The sequence below is a fragment of the Hemiscyllium ocellatum genome, chromosome 14 (genome assembly GCF_020745735.1).
Source record: "Hemiscyllium ocellatum isolate sHemOce1 chromosome 14, sHemOce1.pat.X.cur, whole genome shotgun sequence".
NCBI lineage: Eukaryota > Metazoa > Chordata > Chondrichthyes > Orectolobiformes > Hemiscylliidae > Hemiscyllium > Hemiscyllium ocellatum.
In genome coordinates, this window is record NC_083414.1 from 27,488,584 (window position 1) to 27,512,130 (window position 23,547).

The 23,547-nt window shown below is 40.8% G+C and overlaps 1 protein-coding gene across 1 annotated transcript in view; it reads right to left on the bottom strand.

Annotated features, from left to right (window-relative positions):
* The window catches only part of acad9 (acyl-CoA dehydrogenase family, member 9), a 48,420-nt gene that overhangs the window by 19,649 nt on the left and 5,224 nt on the right, over positions 1 to 23,547 (bottom strand). The window contains exons 3-8 of the mRNA XM_060835544.1: positions 21,608 to 21,709; positions 21,335 to 21,441; positions 19,971 to 20,071; positions 11,217 to 11,295; positions 9,791 to 9,965; positions 2,152 to 2,225 (exon numbers count right to left, since the gene is read on the bottom strand). Of these exons, the coding sequence (XP_060691527.1) occupies positions 2,152 to 2,225; positions 9,791 to 9,965; positions 11,217 to 11,295; positions 19,971 to 20,071; positions 21,335 to 21,441; positions 21,608 to 21,709 (638 nt within the window). The remainder of the gene's footprint in view (positions 1 to 2,151; positions 2,226 to 9,790; positions 9,966 to 11,216; positions 11,296 to 19,970; positions 20,072 to 21,334; positions 21,442 to 21,607; positions 21,710 to 23,547) is intronic.

Genomic DNA, 23,547 nt, shown 5'->3' on the forward strand with positions numbered 1-23,547 from the left:
AATTCTCACCCTAAAATATATCATGCAATGCAACTGCAGATGGAGTCACTGAATTTCTGATCTCCTCCTCACCCCTTTTCTGTTTTGATAGCTAAGAACTTCTAGCTGCTTAGTTCCTCCAAAGACAAGGCAAGATGAAAGAGGAGAATCATAGACAGAAATTTGACCATCCCCTCAACCACCAGCTGAGATCTTGGTATGGAACTGATTTTACAGCATTATGTAGGATTTGGGATCAGCTTGTGGTGTAATCATCAGGCTCAATGGGCTGCAACTAGGATGTCGGATAGGTTAGCTCGTATGTAACCTCCCTATAGAGAGAAGTTAGCATCAGTTCTGCTGCAAGGAAATTAAATGATGACATCACAAAGTTGAACATGTACAACAAGATACTTGGCAGGTTTGAAACAAAACTTAAAACAGAGCCTCTTGAGATCCTGTTCCTGGCTCATCCCAATCGAGGACTCATGTTCCCAGAAGATCCTGCTGTGTGCGCTTCCTAAAGAGAGCCCTCCTTCCACTTTTCACCGCCTCCTGTGTATGATCTGCTCTCAGAGCAAGTGGCTCTGCAACTGCTACTCCCATACACATGGAAGAATATGCCACCATTCTCTCAAATTTGGATCAGCAAAAGCATTCACACTCCTCCAGCAACTCACCTCTGTGCTTCCACCAACTTTGCAGAATACTACTAAAACAAAAGTAGTTCAGGGCAAGTTATTGAATGGCCAAGCCTAGGGCTCATTTATATTGGGGGCTCCTGTGGCATAGTGGCAGTATCCCTGCCTTGAGCCAAGGGACCTAATTCAAGTTTCTTTAATAACTCTGTATTAATGTGAATATCTCTGAACAGAATATTTAGAAATACCTAAGACCCATCTTTAAAATGTCTGTGGTGTAGTAGAGTCCGTACCTCTGAAACAGGGGTCCTGTGTTAAAGTCCCAGCTCCTCCACAGGTTGCACAGTAACATCTCTGAACAAGTGTATTAGAAGATATCCAGGGTCCACTATTCTGCTAATATTTTCTGTTTTAAGAGTGAATAAGGCAAGAGATCTCTACAAACTTACTGGCTGATTTTTTTTAATGTTTGTGAAATCAAATTGTGTTTTCAAACTCTTTGGTTTATGCAGACAACATGAGCTGTCTGACATGGGAATCAGTCTCCTATGCTACAAACACAGTGCAATGTTTTCTACACAACTGAATTTCACTTCCACAATGTTATCCCATATTCATTTGCTGTGGCTGCTGCCTTTACTGCTCATAACATGCCGGATGATAATTTGGAAATCTGATCCACACTGTGCATTAAAAAAGGAAAGGTATACATACTTTCAAAGCATTTACCACCCCTGAGCTTGCTCAACCTGGGATAACATACAATGGATTTCTATCAACGAGAACACGATCACCCGTGGAATTGGTCAGCTCAGCCAGAATTACCCCACTGTCAGGGAATGAATTAGAAGAAAAGGAAGTTCCTGTTGAGTAGCAATTGAAAGGTTTTTTTTAAATTAAATCCGTGAAATGATTTGTTTTTCTCTTTTGTTGGTATGTTCGATACAGAACATACAAAAACAGTATCAAATAGCTACCATAAATCAACAACCCTGGATCATTTCCTGAACTCCCACTTACTGTCTATTGGTGGTATCTGAGTGGAGGAGTGACATGATGGGTTAATAAACTTTATTTAAAAGGATTTATTTAAAAAATTATTATAGTGGAACAGAAAAGTAATATGGTTAGAAAAGTGATAAATCAGATGCACATACAGGAACGAGAGGTCAACATTTTAGAACATAGCACTGAGGAGCAAATTATGCATGTTACCATTTTATTACAAAAATGTCAAAATAAATGCAGAATAAAAATCATGAGAGGATTAAATAATGAGACAATGGAGAATTAAATAATGAGAAAATCAGGCAGACATAAAGCAGTCTATCTTTTAAATTTGTCTTCTAAGCAGCACCAAAAGAGTATTACATTAAGAGTTATCACAATTTACTCAACTAAGCATTACTCATTCCAAAAATGTACAACTCCTTTACGCTGCAATAAAAGTCCAACTATTATTTTGTCACTAAATAGGCAGTTTAAAATTAATATTTTGTATGTGTAACGTAAAGTGAATCCTACTCTGTACCTTAAATCCACCACCAACCTCTCCCAGGACATTTTCTACTGGCACTTTGGTATTCTCAAAATGAACTTCACATGCTGAAAAAGTGAAAAAAAATAAATTAGCATTTCGCAGAATGAAGAATATAATTTCTAATTTAATACACACCATACTTGTGATGCTTACTGAAATAATTAAAACATTTGCAGTTGGCAAATGTTTGCATCCATTTTCCACTTTTTTAACCACAAATTAAGGGCCACAGAGAGAAAAGAAATGAAAATAATTCGAGACTTTGTTCAGAATGTTTGTTCGCAAGTGTATGAGCTGGATGAGAAGCAGTGGTATGGCATGCTCTTACCCAGAATGTTTGGTGAAGAATAATGCTGGTGCCAACCATGACACAGTTATAACATTTTATAGAGTAAACATCATAAGCCTCTAACTCAACCTGGTTAAAACATTAACTATTTCAATAAATATTGGATTACACTCTTTCCAAACATGACATTGGATGCAGCCAACCTAACTTTTATTTCCTTTTTAGTCTACTCCTCCATTCTTCAACTTAAGTGGTTTAAGAAAATAGCAACCCCGCCCCCCCCCCCCACGGAGGCACCTAGCCTCACTCCTGATTTTTCTCGGATGCTGTCTGATCTGCTGTGCTTGTCCAGTCTAATCTTGACTCTGATCTTCAGCATCTGCAGTACTGACTTTCACCTATGAAAATAGCCAGGTGGCTGCCCCATTCACTCAAGTCTAAAATTTTGTTTTCTTGTTGTACTGCCATAATGAGATACTTTCAGCAATTTGCTCCACAAACAAAATGTAAAAGCTGATACATGGGGAATATGTTTCCCGAACAGCAGATGTCACTAGTTGGCCTGCTAAAGCATCTTACAGCCTTTTCATTATTTTTAATTACTTGACCAACAGGGGGTTCTTACCATTTATTCTTAGCTAAAACTAGTTCAATGAAAAATGCACATGCAAGTAATTGTAGATAATTCGTTTTCATGAAAATTACGGTTCATAGAGATGTACAGCACGGAAACAGACCCTTCAGTCCAACCCCGTCCACACAGACCAGGCATCCCAACCCAAACCAGTCCCACCCGCCAGTACCTGGCCCACATCCCCCAAACCCCTCCCACTCATACAACCATCCAAATGCCTTTTAAATGTTGCATTTGTACCAGCCTCCACCACTTCCTCTGGCAGCTCATTCCATACACATACCACCCTCTGCGTGAAAAAGTTGCCCCTTAGGTCTCTTTTATATCTTTCCCCTCTCACTCTAAACCTATGCCTTCTAGTTCTGGACTTCCTGACCCCAGGAAAAAGACTTTGCCTTTTTACCCTATCCATTCCCCCCAATTTTGTAAACCTCTATAAGCTCACCCCTCAGCTTCCGACACTCCAGGGAAAACAGCCCCAGCCTGTTCAGCCTCTCCCTGTAGCTCAAATCCTCCAACCCTGGTAACATCCTTGTAAATCTTTTCTGAACCCTTTCAAGTTTCACAACATCTTTCCAATAGGAAGGGAGACCAGAATTGCACACAATATCCCAACAGTGGCCTAACCAATGTCCTGTACAGCCGCAACATGACCTCCCAACTCCTGTACTCAATACTCTGACCAATAAAGGAAAGCATACCAAACGCCTTCTTCACTATCCTATCTACCTGTGGCTCCACTTTCAAGGAGCTATGAACCTGCGCTTCAAGGTCTCTTTGTTCAGCAACACTCTCTAGGACCTTACCATTAAGTGCATAAGTCCTGCTAAGATTTGCTTTGCCAAAGTGCAGCACCTCGCATTTATCTGAATTAAACTCCATCTGCCACTTCTTAGCCCATCTGGTCCAGATCCTGTTTGTAATCTGAGGTAACCCTCTTTGCTGTCCACTACACCTCCAAATTTGGTGTCATCAGCAAACTTACTAACTGTACCTCTTATGCTCACATTCAGATCATTTGTGTATATGACAAAAAGTAGAGGGCCAAGCACCGATCCTTGTGGCACTTCACTGGTCACAGGCCTCCAGTCTGAAAAACAACCCTCCAACACCACCCTCTGTCTTCTACCTTTGAGCCAGCTCTGCATCCAAATGGCTAGTTCTCCCTGTATTCCATGAGATCAAACCTTGCTAATCAGTCTCCCATAGGGAACCTTGTCGAACGCCTAATTGAAGTCCATATAGATCACATCTACTGCTCTGCCCTCATCAATCCTCTTTGTTATGTCTTCAAAAAACTCAATCAAGTTTGTGAGACATGATTTCCCACACACAAAGCCATGATGAATTTCCCTAATCAGTCCTTGCCTTTCCAAATACATGTACATCCTGTCCCTCAGGATTCCTTCCAACAATCTGCCCACAACCGAGGTCAGGTTCACCAGTCTATAGTTCCCTGGTTTGTCTTTACCGCCCTTCTTAAACAGTGGCACCATGTTTGACAACCTCCAGTCTTCCGGCACCTCAACTGTGACTATCGATGATCCAAATATCTCAGCAAGAGGAGAAAGTGGGGACTGCAGATTCTGGAGATCAGAGCTGAAAATGTGTTGCTGGAAAAGCGCAGCAGGTCAGGCAGCATCCAAGGAACAGGAGATTCGATGTTTCGGGCATAAGCCTTCCTCAAGAAGGGCTTATGCCCGAAACGTCGAATCTCCTGTTCCTTGGATGCTGCCTGACCTGCTGCGCTTTTCCAGCAACACATTTTCAGATCTCAGCAAGAGGCCCAGCAATCACTTCTCTGAGTTCTCGGGTACACCTAGAGATATACAGCATGAAAACAGACCCTTCGGTCCAACCTGTCCACGCCGACCAGTGTTGGGGTAGTTGTACTAGTGGGGTGGGCACACTAGATCTAGGGAGGGTAAAAACTATAACTGTAACAAGTGCTTCTAGAACCCACCTAGGGTAATGAGTTCGAATCCCCTCTTGACATCACCTCCCAGCTGGACGAGGGGGAGATTATTGCGGGTCGTGAGGAAGGGTGTAGCCCGCTAAAGGGGGCCGTTGCTACTAGGCCAACCGTCCAAGCGCCTCTCCTCGCCACTAGTGTGGGGGAGGAGAATTAGGTCCCCTGGTCACATAGCGACTTTTAAGACAGAAACCTGCCATGAGATAATTTAGGACCACGGACAGACGAGGCGGCCTTGTTTGACCTTTTCTGAAATCTTATACGGCGGTCCCCACCAGATAGCTTCCCCACCACCCTCTCCCTGGACGCATGGGGGACCCTCAGGCTAAAACACGGGCAGGACGTACATGAATATCTGGGAAGAGCAGGGAACAATTCGCCTGAAGACGAGCTTCAGCGATACGCAGGTGCCTTTTTTGCTGATGTTACCCATGCTTTCTGAGTTGCCTTTGTGTTTTTAAATTACCTCTCAACAATATTTACGAACAGCTCGGGGTTCTCCCCTACGTGCGAGTTATGCTGCGCACCCTGGGAAATTAGGGGGCCCCCTGCGCCATGTTTTTCGTAACCACAGTGGAAATTTAGCTGCTCTATTGTCCTGTTGCCACGGGTCACCCATACCGCAGCAGAGCCGACCCTGTATGTTCGTGATCTCACACCCGACAACTTTCTGGTTTGTCATTTACATAGTGTACACGCTGCAGTTGTTACAGTTCCTGCGCGATGCGTGGTGCATTCACCCATGTCCAGCTCATCTGAAGTGATTACCTACTTTATATTCCTCCTGTTTTTCGGTTTGCCTCCTAAGGAAGTAACCTGAGCATACGACAATCTGTTTTAATCACCTGTGGTGACAGTAGACATAGTTTGCCTTCCCCTATACGGTGTACTATTTCTCCCCTTTTAACTGTTGTCAATCCTTTTACCCCTCTAGGGGGTCACCCTATTTTTTCGAGAGCTCTAGGCCGGATATTTTTACTCTTCAACATTAAATAACCAATGTGCATGACGACGTTTTTGCGCCTGCAGCTGCTAGTGCAGACGCACAGCAAGTTATAACCGAGACTCGTACTATCTTGCATTTTCATCATTGTCCCGAAATTTATCTGCCCTGTATAGTGCTATTTCCCAATTGGCAGCAGCCTATCCTACTGAATGTCTTCCACAGCCTGCGCACGTTTGCTTTTTAACTTTTCCTGATTAAGAAATGCTGCTACTTGGTATCTTTTGCGTGACTGCTTTTCCGCAGTTACCTCTCCCAACACTGAATCAGTGGGGTGGTTGCATTTTTTCGACTTTTTCTGACTCTTTAAAATAAGAGGAACAATTCCCCTACAGGGTGGTCTATTTCCCCCTGTTTCAATTGCCTTTTGTGGCAGCCCGTGGTCAGGGACCTTTTTTTCTCTCTGATTGGAGTTCACAAACTGCTCTGGCCTCCTTTGTACAAGGTACTATTTCTTCCTTTTAGACGGGACCATTCCTTTTACCTCACACTGGGGTCACTCTGTTTTTTAGGTGACGGCTTCGTACAGGTCCATGAGCTATGAGAAAGGTTAGGGGTTAAGCCTACCTTCACTTTTTTACCATTGCCCTGATTGATGTCTGGTTTCTCCAGTTCTGTTGCACAACTGGGTGGGGGGAGTCTTAGTGAATGCATTGGACATTTCGCACTGGCCCCCTCTTTCTTTTACTAGATGACTAAAGACTTCACATCCAGGAGTACTGGCATGGTGATGTCCGTTGAGTCTAATAGCAAGGAGCTTTTCGAGATCAGCTCACCCAATGGCTCCGCCTTCACAGGAATGTGCTAATGGCGGTTGTTAAATACAATGCTTTTATTTCCCATACTAGTAGGATGTTTTCTGGCTGATTTCACCAAATGTCACCCTGGGGATGGCAGGACTCTTTTCACCACATTTCTGCAGCCCCATCTCCCTGGTTTAAATGTAATGTGGTATCATTACTTTTCAACCGAACCCCCCATACGCTGGGCTCTGCACTCCTCAACAGATGCCTGCGCCGCCACCAACTCTGAGTACACAACAGCCTGCGTGTGATCTCCTACAAACGGGGAGGGACATATGGAATACATGCTGTAAGGTGACTTCCATTCATGAACCGTGGAGCCGGTTTTCCGTGCGGCCGGTTGCATTAAGTGACTCACGCCTCCCGATGGGTAGCCAGGCGAGTGGGGATCTGGCGGTTATTCTCTCCAATGATGCACTACTACCTCTGAATGGGCTACAGGTGCAGGCGTACTAAATACTATCTCTCCGGTGCATGTCAGCGGTCTCAATGGCTTTCTTTCGAGTTCATCCGATCGCGTCGCCCACGGTGGTGCGCTACGGTTCTGCTCTTGATGCTACTCAGTACTAACTTTTCTCCTTTATAAACAATGAATGTGGTCTGGTTGTCCAAGGAGTCCCTACTTATTTTGCCCATTTGACCTGGGGATATGTGAATTGATCCTTTCATACAGTGGGAGGTTGAGATGTACTGTGTGCCTGGGACTCGAAACACTGCTGTTCACACAAGCGATTTTTACATAATCTCCAGTACTCCCGGTTGGCTTCAGCTGGTCTCGAGGGCCACTGAACACACTATTGAGCCGGTTGCCACTGCCTGTGTCCGTTCTCGACGGCGGTGAAACGGATGTCGGTATCTACAATTCAATGCAGTACGACTGGTTAGCCAATGACGGGTACGATCCCTCGGGCGAGGGACAACCTAAGACAGGCACAGTCGCGCATTGACATCGGAACTGGTGGCCCACGTTCGTCATGATTTAATAAGATCTCTGGCCTCTGTCTTCCGTGTCGGACGTCTGGACTGAGCTGCTGGCCTGAGGAGCATTCTGATCTGCGGGAACACCGGGGCACAGTACAGTTTCTCACTGGGTTTCCGCTCGCTAGCAGGTACCTAACTGCTGGTAGTGTGCTAATCCTATTCCGTTTCACAATTTACAGAACATGTTTACACTTGGGTGCTCTTTGGACTACAGACTTGCGTTCTGCGGACACCTTACTTATTTTAATTCCTCTACTCCAAATCTCTTGCGACTGTTATGTACTCGCGTACAGTGCTCTGTTTGTCTTTTTGCCATGTTTTTTGCCATGCTTGATTAATTCTATGCTTTTGTCATTTCCGCAGAAGCCTGCCGGAGTTGTTTTATCTATTAACTTAGATTTGCATGTAGTTTTAATTATCTATTTGTAAATTGTGTTGCGGCGTGTTGCGTAGGGCACCCTTCATCCCAACATTACTGTCTCCCTAGAACCGGTGATTCTGGTCAAGACAACGTGCTCGGATACGACAAAGGGACGTCTGTGGGGACGTCTGTGGGGGCGTCTGCCGGCACACCAGACCCCGGTCGCCTCGTGGTGTTGCGTTTCTTACGGCATGGGGTGGTGTGGCCTCAATAGAGGCCAAGGGAGGGAGTGTTGGGGTAGTTGTACTAGTGGGGTGGGCACACTAGATCTAGGGAGGGTAAAAACTATAACTGTAACAAGTGCTTCTAATACCAGGCCTGAAATGGTTAAACTATCATGATCACTGAACTGGAAACTGCTGCCTCCTAATCTGATCAGAGGCTAGTTGATAGACAGCCTGTTAATTGCACCTCTGGAATTTGTAACTGGTAGACATTGTTAAGTGGATTATTTGAGGTGTCAATTGAACCATCAAAACTACTCACTTAAATGGTAATGAACTATTGTTTCTGGTAAACCACTAATTAAATAAGCGGGACCAGTGGCCCCACAATGTCTACGGGACTGCCCGCTCCGAGGCAAACGGACAGACAGCTCAAACCATCCAACCAGAGAGCGGAACGCTTTGCCCGGGAACGAGTAGCCAACAGGAAGGCCAGATGTGGACACCTGACCGGGAACACTGGCCAGCGAGGGGTATAACTGGGGCGAATTTGAGCAGAAGGGTTAGAACGCCTTCTCCAACGAATTGCATGCTGTAGAATTCGTTGTATAGTTTGCCAGTTATGATTCTGTAAAATAAATGGTGCTCTGCTCCAAACTAAAGAAGCTGGTGCGGTCTCTCCTTCCAAAGAACTCGCAAAGACTGGAACCCCGAGGTTCCGGCCTAACACCAGATATCCCAACCCAATCTAGTTCCACTTGCCAGCACCCGGCCCATATCCCTCCAAACCCTTTCTATTCATATACTCGTCCAAATGCCTCTTAAAAAGTTGCATTAAACCTTGTTAATTATTTTAAAACACAAATGATGTAATGCAAATATTCTAATACACTGTTAAAAGTGAGAAGTTGTGAGAAATACCTACATCTCAGGATATAATGTTTGCCAAACGGAAACCTTATTCTTATCTCTAGATTTCTCTAGCATTCCTGAAACATGATTCCAGCTTTACTCTTAGAATTTCCCTGAACATCCAGTGTGATTTGGAAGAAAAAAAAAGTATTTTAAACATTCACCCTCACCATCCATGATTTAACTCTTGTAAAAAGGAAAGCTTTGAAAATATATGTGAAAAAACCTATTTAGAACAGAGCAGTTTTTGCAAAAACTTTCCTACTTGAACAACTTCCTTTGATAATCATAGCAAGAATCTATCAGCTAAAACTTGGTCTTCACAACTTAACCAAAGGTAACAGCACAATAAATTTGCGCAAGATACAGGAAACCAAAGTTCAGATTTGCAAATTCTTTATATGACAGCTAGAAAATTAAAAGTGTGCATTACAGCATTATGAGTGCTTACTGTTAGATCCACGGATTCCGAGTTTGTCTTCTGGTTTCCCACTGGTAATGCCACCAAAATCTCTCTCCACCAAAAAAGCTGTGATCTTGTCCTTACTTGTACCATCTTTGTCGATCACTTTTGTTCGTGCAAACACTGTGAAAATGTCTGCTATTCCACCATTTGATATCCATATCTGCAGCAGAAGAAAATGGACAACCATCAGGAATAAGAAAAATGGCCGCTGCTTCTCCCCCAACCTGACATCAACTGATTCCACTACCATCCCATCTAACATTGTCAGCTTAATCCTTTTGATAGCACCCTTGCCTCGGATCAGAAAATATTGGGTTAAGCTTTTCTGGAGGAATTGACAACATAATCCAAACAAATATGCCTGGCTCCTTAGATCAGACATCCTTTTATATACTGAACTTCAATACTAATTCAGTTGCATTAGTCAAAGTGAAATAGAAGAAGATGTTGTACTATTTGAACTGAGCCTGAACTGTGTTCCACAACAGTTGTCCCTCAAGCCTCTCTCATTCATTTCCAAATACTCATCGGTTGCATCCTAAGCTCCCCCCCCTTTTAAAATTGCGCCTTGGACATGTATCAATGTCTGCCTTTCTAATTCATATACAGAATATTTATACACAATATGAAATTCTAATTAGAAATGTATTTTTTCAAACTTTAGGCAAAAATTTAAATTGAAGATTCACATTTCCTACCAACAAAATAGAAGTAATAATTAGGAACTTTCTACTTGCCTTTTTTTTTCAAAAGTAGTTAGAATAAATATAGCTGATCATTACTTCAGTTTTGTTAGGACCTTTTTTTTTGTATTTTAAATTTAAATACCAATTATTTCCAAAACTATGAAAACCCTGTTCTTACTCCAGTTTATGAGATTAATCCCTCAGAAGTCAATGGATGGCCAAGAGGAGGAGATATTGTTTATTTCCCCCACCACATCTGCAGTTCAATTATGAAAGCCTAATGAGATCAGCTAACCTTAACAGACAATAGATCAAACCAAGGACTTTAATCTGTATGGTTCAATTATTAATTCTTTTTAATTATCTGACCAACAGAGGGCTCTTACCATTTATTCTAAATTAAAATTAGTTCAAATGAAAATTATGACACAGCGGAACTACAGTCCACATTGCATAATGTTAATCTAAATACACAAAATATAATGGATTACTTATTATGGTACAAAGGGCTATGTAACAATGGGGATGGACTTTGTAATTAATTTTCAATGTAGAAAGATACAGACCATAGCTCTGTATTTTAACCTTTGATGAAAGAATAAACACGTAGAAGAACATTATATACAAGTACTTCAGCATTCAGTATTTGGTTGATTCTTGGGTCTAACAATAAATTTCAAGACACAAATTTAGGATTGTCAAGATTATTTGTGCATTGGATTCACCTTTGAACCACTGAGCAAATAGTGTTGTCTGTCACCACTGAGTGTTGCCCTGGTCTGAATCGATGCTGCATCACTTCCACTGGAAAAACATGAATGAATACTTGTGACAGGTGTTAAAGAGCAGACATTGCCTATATTATTTATGCATGGTTACATTCAGCATGCATTTGCTTTCCCTAACTGGAACTAAAATTCATATATTACATGAGCCTGCCTCTGGCTAACCATCCATACCTATAGAGGTGATTCTACATACAAGCTATCACAATGCTGACTCCTGATTTCTGTATGAGGTAGATAAAAACCATATCGACAAACATTGTAACTCAAAGTAAAATTATTTAAATTTATTACATAATGTAAAGTTTTGCCAAAGCAAAATAAATCCAGATTAAATAGGAATATACTTTTCTAAATAACACTGAAATAAAATAAAATGTTAAATAAACAGCAAACTTACAAGGGTCTTTAATGAAAAAAAGAAAAAACCCACATAAAACTGCATTCCATAACGTTCACGGTCAGTTAAATGTTTAAGTGTTGTCACTATTGTTTCATAGGAAGATAGAGCAGCCAATATACTCTTGACAACAAAGTCAAAGAGATGTACAGCACAGAAACAGACCCTTAGGTCCAACTTGTCCATGCCCGACCAGATATCCCAACCTAATCTAGTCCCACCTGCTAGCGACAAGCCCATATCCCTCCAAACCCTTCTTACACATATACCCATCCAGATGCCTTTTAATTGTTGCAAGTGTACTAGCCTCCACCACTTCCTGTGGCAGCTCATTCCATACACGTTCCATCCTCTGTGTGAAAAAGTTGCTCCTCGAGTCTCTTTTATATCTTTCCCCTCTCACCCTAAACCTATGCCCTCGAGTTCTGCACTCCCCCACTCTAGAGAGGAGGGCACATTGTTGTAGTATCTGCTTGGTCTTACAAATGGATGAATGGACACCGTGCAACCGTGGGCGGCACGGTGGCACAGTGGTTAGCACTGCTGCCTCACAGCGCCTGAGACCCGGGTTCAGTTCCCGACTCAGGCGACTGACTGTGTGGAGTTTGCACGTTCTCCCTGTGTCAGCGTGGGTTTCCTCCGGGTGCTCCGGTTTCCTCCCACAGTCCAAAGATGTGCGGGTTAGGTGAATTGGCCATGCTAAATTGCCCGTAGTGTTAGGTAAGGGGTAAATGTAGGGGTATGGGTGGGTTTCGCTTCGGCGGGTCGGTGTGGACTTGTTGGGCCGAAGGGCCTGTTTCCACACTGTAAGTCTAATCTAATCTAATCAACAATCGCCAGGCAGAGATGCTCCCTTTCAGTCAAGGAATACTTTAGCGGTCAGGGTCTCAGATCTTCAGGTGACCATCCTCCAAGATGGACTTTGGGACATGCAACAACGCACAGTGGCCAAGTAGAGGCTGGTAGCCAAGTTCAGATGGTCTCAACCTGGGCCTTGGGTTCAAATCACACTACAGGTGTCTCCACTACAAAATACACATTCACTGAGACCCTCGCATTCATACACATACTCCACACTCTCATCCATGCATACATCCTCTCACAGGTTTATACTGTCACACTTACACACACATATTCTACCAAGCACAGAAACACACTCTCTCCCACGCCTACTCACACATGAATTCTCTCTCCCTCACACACACAGGTCTATGGGATGCATGTGCATTTCCAGATACATTCTTCTTTTGCTCAAAAAACACACAACTTGCAGGCAGTCAATCCATCGAACATTTTATGAATTCCTGCTTTGATATTAGAACCAGGCTGACTCAATATTGGGATACAGACAGATTCTAACCTCACACGTTTAATACATTGTCTGATATGAGATGAAGTAGAATCATAGAGATATAAAGTGCAGAAACAGACCCTTCGGTCCAACTCATCCATGCTGACCAGATATCCTAAATAAATCTAGTTCCATTTGCCAGCATTTGGCCCATATACCTCGAAAACCTTCCTATTTATATAGCCATCAAGACGTCTTTTAAATGTTGTAATTGTACCAACTTCCAGCACTCCCTCTAACAGCTCATTCCATACACGCACCACTCTCTGCATGCAAACGGTGGTCCTTACATCCCTTTCAAATCGTTCCCCTCTCACCTTAAACCCCCGCTCTCTAGTTTTGGATTCCCACACCCCTGTTAAAAGACCTTGTCTATTAACCCTATCCATGCCCCTTGTGATTTTATAAACCTCTGATGCTCCAAGGAAAATAGCCCCAGACTATTTAGCTTCTTCCTAAAGTTCAAACCCTCCAATCCTGGCAACATCCTTGTTAATCTTTTCTAAACTCTTTCAAGTTTCACAAAATCCTTCCTATAGCAGAGAGATCAAAATTGCATGCAGCTATGCCACCAGTGGCCTAACCAAATGTACTGAGACAGAATGTCACATTTTTAAAAAATAAAACCTTAAGTTATCGCACGAATGTATCTTAAAAGAAGTTCTGGGATTTACATATTAATGAATTAGGAACCGGCAACCCAGTCGAAAAGATGAAAAGACTTAACAGCAATCTTGGTTTGTTCAATATATAGTTGTAATTGCACAAGACTGTGATCTTTTGCTATGAACAAGGATGTTTGGCATGCAGTTAACGTGTGTGTGTGTGTGTGTGTGCATCCACTTTACTCAGTTAGAGTCATAGCGATGCACAGACCTCTTGGTCCAACTTTAGCTTACAGTGTGGAAACAGGCCCTTCGGCCCAACAAATCCACACCGACCCGCTGAAGCGCAACCCACCCATACCCCTACATTTACCCCCTACCTAACACTACGGACAATTCACCTAACCCGCACATCTTTGGAGTGTGGGAGGAAACCGGAGCAACTTAGAGCTGAGCTGTCTGCTGAGTCCAAAAGCTTTGTTTTTTTAAAATCTGGAACTATAGAAGCAGAATGAAGGGGTGGGGTCAAGCTCCCAAAGTATCAGGATTTTAGTTTTAACTTTCAGCAGTTGCTGGGATCTTGAAGCTGGAATTGGAAGCTGCATTTCCCCTCTCTGTTACAGCTAAAAGCTTGGGTTCTCTTCCTGCTGCTAGAATTGCAAGTGAGACAATCTATTTTAATGAATTTGCATTTGTCAAGGATGCATTTAATGGATGTTACTATATTCAAACAGTTGCTATTTAGTAGTTAAATAGTCTATTATTCTATCAAGTTTTCCAAGAGTGTTATGTCATTCCAATTCTCCTTTCATTTGTTTTAATTTTACACTACAGTTAAAATACAAGTGTGTTTTGCTTCAAGCCTGGTAGTTTGATCAATTGAATTGCACCCAGGACACTTGTCTTTAAAAATAAGAAAAAGTTGGGGTCTAGGCTATATTTGAAGGGGGTTTGATCTGGTCCACAACAATGTGAAAGGGTAGCTACCATCTCTTTTTTAAAAAAGGCAAATAACTCTGCACAATAAATGTCAGAGATACCACTATCTGAGCAACAAATTGAGATAATTAAGATTTGCTATAAATACCATACCATTTCTAAAACCTTATTCTGGAAGTAACACATTTCAAATGCAAAATTTAAAATTTCCATTAAACAGAACAGTACATGAATGTTGTAACTAGTAATTTCATGAGATGGTAAAATGCCAACAGACCAAAGCAGGTCAATCTTACTTCAAAATCTTTATTCTAACTTCATCAGCCTAGTCTTTGTTGTTGGGTTATGATGGCACCAATCAATATTTTAGGTTAGAGGTGCATCTTCGGAGTGTTCTGCAGTAAATGCTGCCAAATATACGGCAACCAATTTTTAATATTGGTTGATGACAGAATCAGCTTAGTTATGAATCTTATAGTAAACTGTTCACTGACTTAAATATAAGCTCAAGTACAACTAAAAATGCATTAATAAATTGCTCCTATAGAGGTGAAATAAGGAAGTGGTAATAAAATAAATCATAAGCAGAAGCGAGCTTGAGAGTAATGAGTGGGAATGTGTCCATGGCAGCACTTGTAATATAGAGTACAGTATCTGCATTAAAGGGATATAGAAATGTAAGTATCCAATGAATATAAGTTCAGATGTTATGTTCTAATGCAAGTGGTAAACAATTTTAAGTTCCAAAGACGAGTCATACTATGATCAAAACATTAACCCTGTTCCTAACTCCACAGATAGTGCCAGACCTTCTGAGTTTCTTTATCATTCATTCATGGAATGTGGGTATCACTGGCTGGCCATCACTTATTGTCTGTCCCTAATTGTTCTTGAGAAGGTGATGGTGAGTCACCTTCTTTAATCACCATAGTCCATGTGGTATTGGTAGATTCATAATGCTGTTAGGGAGAGTTTTGGAGGATTCTGACACAGTGACAGTGAAGGAACGGTGGTATTTTCCTAGTCAGGATGATGAGTGACTTGAAGGGGAACTTGCAAGTGGTAGTGTTCACATGTATTTGCTACCCTTGTCCTTCTAGATGGAAGTGGTCACGAAGTTGCAAGATGCTAAGGCTCTTTGGCGAGTTTCTGCATCTTGTATAAAAGTATACACTCCTGCTGAGTGTCAGTAGTGAAGAAAGTAGATGCTTGTGGATGTGGTGTCAAGTAAGTGGAGTACTTTGTCCTGAATTCTATCAAGCTTGATTGTTGTTGGATGTGCACTCATCTTGGCAAAAAGGGGAATATTCCATCACAGTCCTCCGTTGTGCCTTGTAGATGTCGGCTTTGGGGAGTCAGGAAATGAGGTACTCACTGCAGGATTTTCTAGCATTCTCTGTGCTGTAACCATTTTAAAACTTAAAGACTACGCACCCGAAAAACTCATAGCTCTACAGAATGTCTCTGACAGGAAGTAATAGGAAGGAAAAGTGCATTATAAAACGTGTAAAGAGGAACTTGGGTTAATACCTAATTCATATTTAAGTACGCTGTTGCGAGTTAGAACCTAATTACACAGATGCTGATACAAATAGTCCTGTTAAAGGAGGTTTTTAGGTATCAGCTAGAGTAACAAAATGAAAAATAGAATGGCAAAGGCTATAGAGCATTTTACTAACTACACAGTGATCACTGTTTGCCCTTGAATTGTGAGATTAATAATGGTGTCAGTCAGTTAAACCTGGAAGACAACACAGAACGATGCAGCACAGAAAAATCCACTGTGCCGATATTTGAAATTGCAGCAACCAACCCCACTTGTCTTTTCCATGCATCCTTGTAAACTATTTCCCTTCATGCTTTCAGCCAACGCCCTTTTGAAGGATATTACTGAATCAACTTCTGCCATAATTTCAGCCATTGCATTCTAGATTATAACAACTCACCTTGAGAAACTGTCTTCCCTAATATTAAAAAGCACACAATACCAGGTTATAGCCCAACACGTTTATTTGGAAGTACTAGCTTTCAGAGGGCTGCTTCTTCATCAGGTAACTACTGGGGTAGCATCAGAAGATACAGAATATATAGCAAAAGGTCAGTGTCATGCATTTAAAACCATATATTGAACAAACCTAGATTGCTGTTAAGTCTTTCATCTTTTAGACTGGGTTGCAGGTTTCGGTTCATTAATATGAAAATCCCAGAACTTCTTTCAAATCACATTCTCGAGATAACTTAAGGTTTTATAAAAACAAGGGTGACATCTCAGTTCAGACAACGTATTAAAGGTGGGAGGTTACAGTCTGTCTGTATCCGAATCTTGAGTCAAACTAGTTCTATTTCCAAAGTAAGAATTTATAATTGCTTTATGGATTGTCTGCCTGTAGGGTGCTGGCTTTTTGAGCAGAATATATCTGCAAATATAAATTCATCCCACAGACTGGTGTGTGTGTGTGTGTGTGTGTGTGTGTGCACGAATGCGAGGGGGAGGAATTCTGAGTGTGACTGTATGTGTGCTTGGTAAAGTGTGTGCATGAGTGAGATGGAGTATAAGCCTGTGAAAGGATGTGTGTGTGCACCTCTCAGAGAGAGCGTGAGAGTATGTCAGAGTGTGAGTGCATGTGTGTGAGAGAGTGTATGGTGTAGTGGGGTCACCTGCAGTGTGATGTGAACCCAAGGTTCCGGTTGAGGCCATTCTCATGGGTACCGAACTTGGCTATCAGCCTCTGCTCAGCACCCTCCTACAACTCATCCACTTCATCCTTGACTACAACATTTCATCTTTGACAACCAGTTCTTCATCCCGACACACGGAACAGCCATGGGGATCAAATCTGCACCCCAATATGCCAACATTTTCATGCACTAGTTCGAACAAGACTTCTTTGCTGCACAGGATGTCCAACCAGCACTATACATCAGATATATTGATGACATTTTCTTCCTCTGGACTCATGGTAAGGAATCACTGAAACAACTGCACAGTGATATTAACAAGTTTCATCCCACCATCAGACTTACCATGGACTACTCTTTGGTATCTGTCTCATTCTTCGACATAGGCATCTCCATCAAGTACAGTCACCTCAGTATCTCACTCTCCCAAAAACACACTGATAACCTCACGATGCTGCACTTCTTTAGCTTCCACCCTAAACATATTAAAACAGCCAGGCCCTCCATGTAGCAGAATCTGTTCAGATAAGGAGAAACACAAAGAACACCCTCATGAGAACAGGGTACAATGCTCAACTCATCGATCGCCAGATCCAACATGCCACAGCAAGAAACCGGCCTCCTCAGGAGACAGAGACAGGATGCATCTGATAGGATACCCTTTATTGCCCAGTACTTCCCGGAAGCAGAGAAACTATACCAAGTTCTTCGCAGTCTGTAACATATTATCGATAAGGATGAGAACCTTGCTAAGACCCCCTCTATATTTCCACTTCTCACCTTTAAACAACCTTCAAATCTTAAACAGACCATTGTTGGCAGCCCACCTTTCAAGACAATAATGACTACAACTCCGTACAACCCTGGCAAGACCAAGCAGACGCTATAACAACGTGCAACAATCGTCAGCCAGGGATGTTCCCACCCAGTCAGGGAACACCTCAGTGGGCAGGAACATTCGGCCTCAGATTTTCAGGTGACCATCCTAAAGATGGACGTTGGGATATGCAACAACACAGAGTGGCCGAGCACACACATTTAAGGCTGTGCGGTGAATTTGCATTTGCAGAATTGTATTTGTAGAGACATTCTATTTTTGATCAAAAAGCAAACAACCTGCAGGTAGTCAATCCATAGAACATTTTATAAATTCTTACTTTGAAAATAGAACCAGTCTGACTCCAGATTGGGATACAGACAGACTCTAACCTCATACCTTTAATACATTTTCTGAGCTAAGATGTCACTTATTTTATAAAACTTTAAGTTATTTCAAGAACGTGACTCACAAGTAGTTCTGAGATTTACATAGTAATGAACTGAAACCTGCAACCCAGACTAAAAGATTAAAGACATAACAGCAATCTATTGTTTTAATTATGTGATACTGTGACCTTTTGCTATAAATGCTGTACCTTATGATGTTGCCCTACTAGTTACCTGCTGAAGGAGCAGCCCTCTGAAAACTAGTACGTCCAAATAAACTTGTTGGACTATAACCTGGCATTGTGATTTTTAACTTTGTCTGCACTAGTCCAACACCGGCACCTCCACATCTTCCCTAATATTGCCACTGGTTCTTTTGTCAATTTTAGAAGATCAAAACAAAAATGTGGAGTCTATTATTGGGCACAGTGTAATGTCACAAAACTTGGCATATACTTTAGAGAGAACCATAATTGCACTGTTGCAATAACATGACCTGTATTCCCTGCTTTTAGATTGCCTTTTTGCTTTGTATTAAATAACTGGCCTCTAAATATGTTGTGTAAATGCTGTTTGAATAAACATTCAAGTAATTTGATGAATACATCAAAATAAGTGACTGCCTTTAAACAATGAAAAAACTAAAATCTAAAGTTTGAACTTATCAAAACAGTTACTGAAGAAGAAATGACCAAAATTAACCGCAGGCTACCAGAAAGCTAACCATATGTATCTCAGAATTGGCTTTCAAACTTGAGTCTCTCTACCCCAAAAAGGTTCACAAGATCATTTCAGGAGTTAATTGAAGTCATTAGATTACAGAATATTTCTACTACTCCTAACATAAAAACACTTGGGTGTAAAGTTTTGTTTTTGAGTCAGGTGCATTTCAGGGTCCCGAATCCACACTACAGTGGTACCTGATGGAATGTTCAAGAATAATTGATGACAAGCAGGATTCCCTAAATGCACGCAAGACAAGCAAGATTGGATCCCTAAAGCAACAAAAGATTCTGAAGTGCTGAAAGATCAGTGGCTCCATTCTTATTGCTGTGTATATCAAAAAAAAATTCAAGGTGAAAAGAGATCAAACATTTCATGTTCCAACCGAACAATTATAATGCTTTCAAGCACAGGGTTGGGGAGAAGCATACCACAATACCAGTAACAACATGCACTGATATTTCTCTTGAACAAACCTGTAATACGTACACCTTAATCTATTGTAACAACACAGTGAAATAAAGTCTAATAAATATTCCTACTCATACGATTACTTGTTATATGTACATTTTAAGGCCTGAGGCTACATCACTAAATTTGCATATTAAAAGACAGTGACACATCTTGGTGGTAACAATTTAATTTTTCACAGGTCATATTAGCAGAACACAGCAAAACGTTACTTTGTAATATACTACATATTACACATCTTAAAAGATTAAAATAAATCCTGAGAGAAAAGGAATCTAACCCCTTTAATGGTTGATTGATCCTGTTAGTTCCCTTCTTACCTTCCTGGTTCTGTGAGACAAAAAGCTGCAACATGTTCTCCAGTTGCTAGTTTAGGTAGATACTTGGCTTTTTGTTCATCAGTACCAACAATTAGAATTCCCTAAATATATGCAAAAATAAACAAGGGTCAGTTTCTGCTACATTTGTTAATTGAAACCACATATATTCAGAGAATATCTCGATCACTTATTTGATGGAATGTAGCTGTAGTCGCTATCACAGTGATTAGATTAGATTAGATTACCTACAATGTGGAAACAGGCCCTCCGTCCAACAAGTCCACACCGAAGCACACATCGCCGAAGCGCAACCCCCACCCATACCCCTACATTTACCCCTTACCTCACACTATGGGCAATTTAGCATGGCCAATTCACCTGACCCACATATCTTTGGACTGTGGGAGGAAACTGGAGCACCTGGAGGAAACCCACGCAGACACGGGGAGAACGTGCAAACTCCACACAGTCAGTCGCCTGAGGTGGGAATTGAACCCGGGTCACTGGCGCTGTGAGGCAGCAGTGCTAACCACTGTGCCACCCACATCTTTTATCACCTTTTTGACAATAAACATGTGTCCAAAATAGATCACACCAGGTCAGATAGATTAGACAAACTTGATTTTTTTTTCACTTGAACGTCAAAGGATGAGGGAGAGACCTGATAGAAATTTACAAACTTGAGAGGGGCATGGGTAGAATGGATAGCTCATTACACTATTGGTGCCACGGGAATACATCAAGCTATGTTTATTCAGCAATACCAAACTAGGAGTTCAAGTACTGAGTCATAGGTCATAAGAGTTATACAGGAGAGAAACAGGCCCTTAGGTCCAACCAGGTCATGCTGAACATAATTCCAACCTAGTCCCACCTACCTGATCCTGGTCCACATCCCTACAAACCTTTCCTAGTCATGTACTTATCCAAATGTCTTTTAAATATTATAATTGTACCCACATTCAGCACTTGCACAGGACGTTTATTGCACATGTGAACCATTCACTGTGTAAAAAATTTGCCCCCATGTCTTTTTTTAAAAATCTCTCTCACCTTAAAAATGTTACCCCTAGTATTGAAATGTCCCCATCCTAGGGGGAAAAATACACCTGGCTGAAAGAAACCACACAATTGTGTGGAGAAATCAAATTAACATTAGCAACATTTCTTTCAATTTCAACTTTATACGTTAATTCAACATCCAAAAATATTGTCAGCAAGTCAAAACCAATGCCAACAACACCACAACGACATTATTTTAGAAGATTTTCTTTAATGGAAGGAGACAGTTAATAGTCTTTTCGTCAATTCAAATCAACAGTTTACAATGTACTCAGTGAAAAATATCACAAATATTTCAATACCTTCAGTCCAATAGATTGATGAGCTGCTAGGGTAACAGCTATTGACCCATCCAAAGAAGTGATCTCACCAATTCGTGCATACATGGTGTTTGATAGACCGAGGCCACCTGCAGACAACATCCATCAACAGATTAACACAATTACTATATTTTGATTGCAAAACTCAAATGAGTGGTCAAAAGAACTATTTTATGTTATGCATTGTTATGTGCAATGTTTTGATGTACAAGGTTTGACATCAATGATTCTATCCTTCAATATTTACATACTCACCATACTCTACAGGAACCTGTTGTCCAAACAGACCCAGCTCTTTGAGTCCTTTCATAGTTTCTGGTGGAATTCTTGCATGTATATCAATGCTTTTTGAATCAACTAAAAAGAAAAACATCAATTCAAAACATTTATCTGAACATCTTTTAACAAATAAGATATGTGCCACTGTTTGTTAATTAATTTTACCTCAAAATGAAAAGGTAAGCAGTGTTTCTGTTCTGATGTATTAGTATCTTGCTGATATTGGCATAATCCGCACAAAAGAGCAAGGAATTACAAGCATAAATTAGATCCAGTGCACACGAAATATCAGTGCATAAAAACATAAATCAATCATTCTAAAAGCAGACCCCAACCTTAAGAGGAATCAACCCTCATTGGGAGTTTCCCCTAAGGAAGCTTTAAAACTTTTGAGTGCAAAGACATTCGTTTTTTCACACGAGCTTTTTTGTGCAATTTCGTTTCTCATTAAAAAGCTGATTTCTGTACCCAAACATAACCAGCAAACAGCTCTTCATATATTTTTAAAAATAATTTTCAGTAATTTAAAACTAAATTACTTATGGATGATAAAAAATGAGAACTTTTCATGTCAGTCTAAGTGTATTAATCATAGCACACCAAGTTATTAATCTCCAACACATGAAGATATATACCATAAAACAAGATTTAGTAACTGCATTTTAAAAGAATCCAGCATGATTTGATCTCAAAATAAGGTGCTTCTCAAAACTGATACAATTTGCACAGAGGGCAATATTTGCATTCAAAACACAATGTCAATATCCATATCTCAAATCAGACCTATATAAACATCAATATTGGCATTTTCTCATCTGTTATATGAATCAACCCTCTGAAAAACACTGGATAATAAAAGGGTAACCAATCAAAAAAGCCAGTGTACCAGATGTCATAATTCATATGACAAAACTCTGTTTTCTCCTATTTTCACTGACGAGGGAGATAGGGCTGCATGACCTTACTGCTGACTGCAGTTAAGCAACATTTTTCTTAACTGCAACAGTCCAAACCTGTTTCTACATTCCTTAGCTTTTAAGAAATATTGTTTTAACCTTATAATAAAGGGTGTCATTATAAGGTTTATATAATCAGCATCCTAATGAAATTCCTGTCCACTATCTGGCAATTAAGATTGCCATGACTATACAGATGAAATAGGTGGTTTTACCTCTGCACCATGTATCTGGAGGTCACTTACAGCAAAAGAGGATTAAAGGCGTAATGAATTATTACTATTATTTAAGTAAATAGACTTCTTATTCCTGAAATAAAACAAATTAAATAATCTTTTACAAAGCAGAAGTCAATAAAAAGTACTAAAGAACTTAGCTCCTAAAATTAACCAAACTTTAAGGTATGACAAGGGAAATTCAATTGTGAGTTTCAAAGGGGGCTGATATTATTATCTAAAGATTAAGTATCTGCAAGGTTCCAGGCAATGGACCAAGTCATTGATGTGCTCTTCCACAAAGCTTCAATAGGCATGCAGGTTGAATTGCCTCCCGTGTGCGCTGTAACCATACTATTATTGTACTTTCTAATGCCTGGATGATTATTTTCATTGCAATATTAATTTTTCTCTATAATTACACATTTTTGTTATCAATACTTTTGTGGTCTCATTACTTAATGTTCAAATATTTTAGTCATCACTCAAATGCCTTGGCTCAAGAGATATATCTTGTATGTAATGACTTTGTACAGTTTATAACACCATTCTACCTCTGTGTACATACAGACAATAATGCATTACCCCCTTTACATAAACAATCATGCTGCTTTTAAAAGTGATTTTTTTGCCAAGCTTACTGGACATATAATACATCCTAAATCCCAAAACGTAACTGTCAAGCAAAGGAATCCTAACAGTGTTACTCTAGTTAAGGTAGAGGATCACTGAAATCAATCACTTA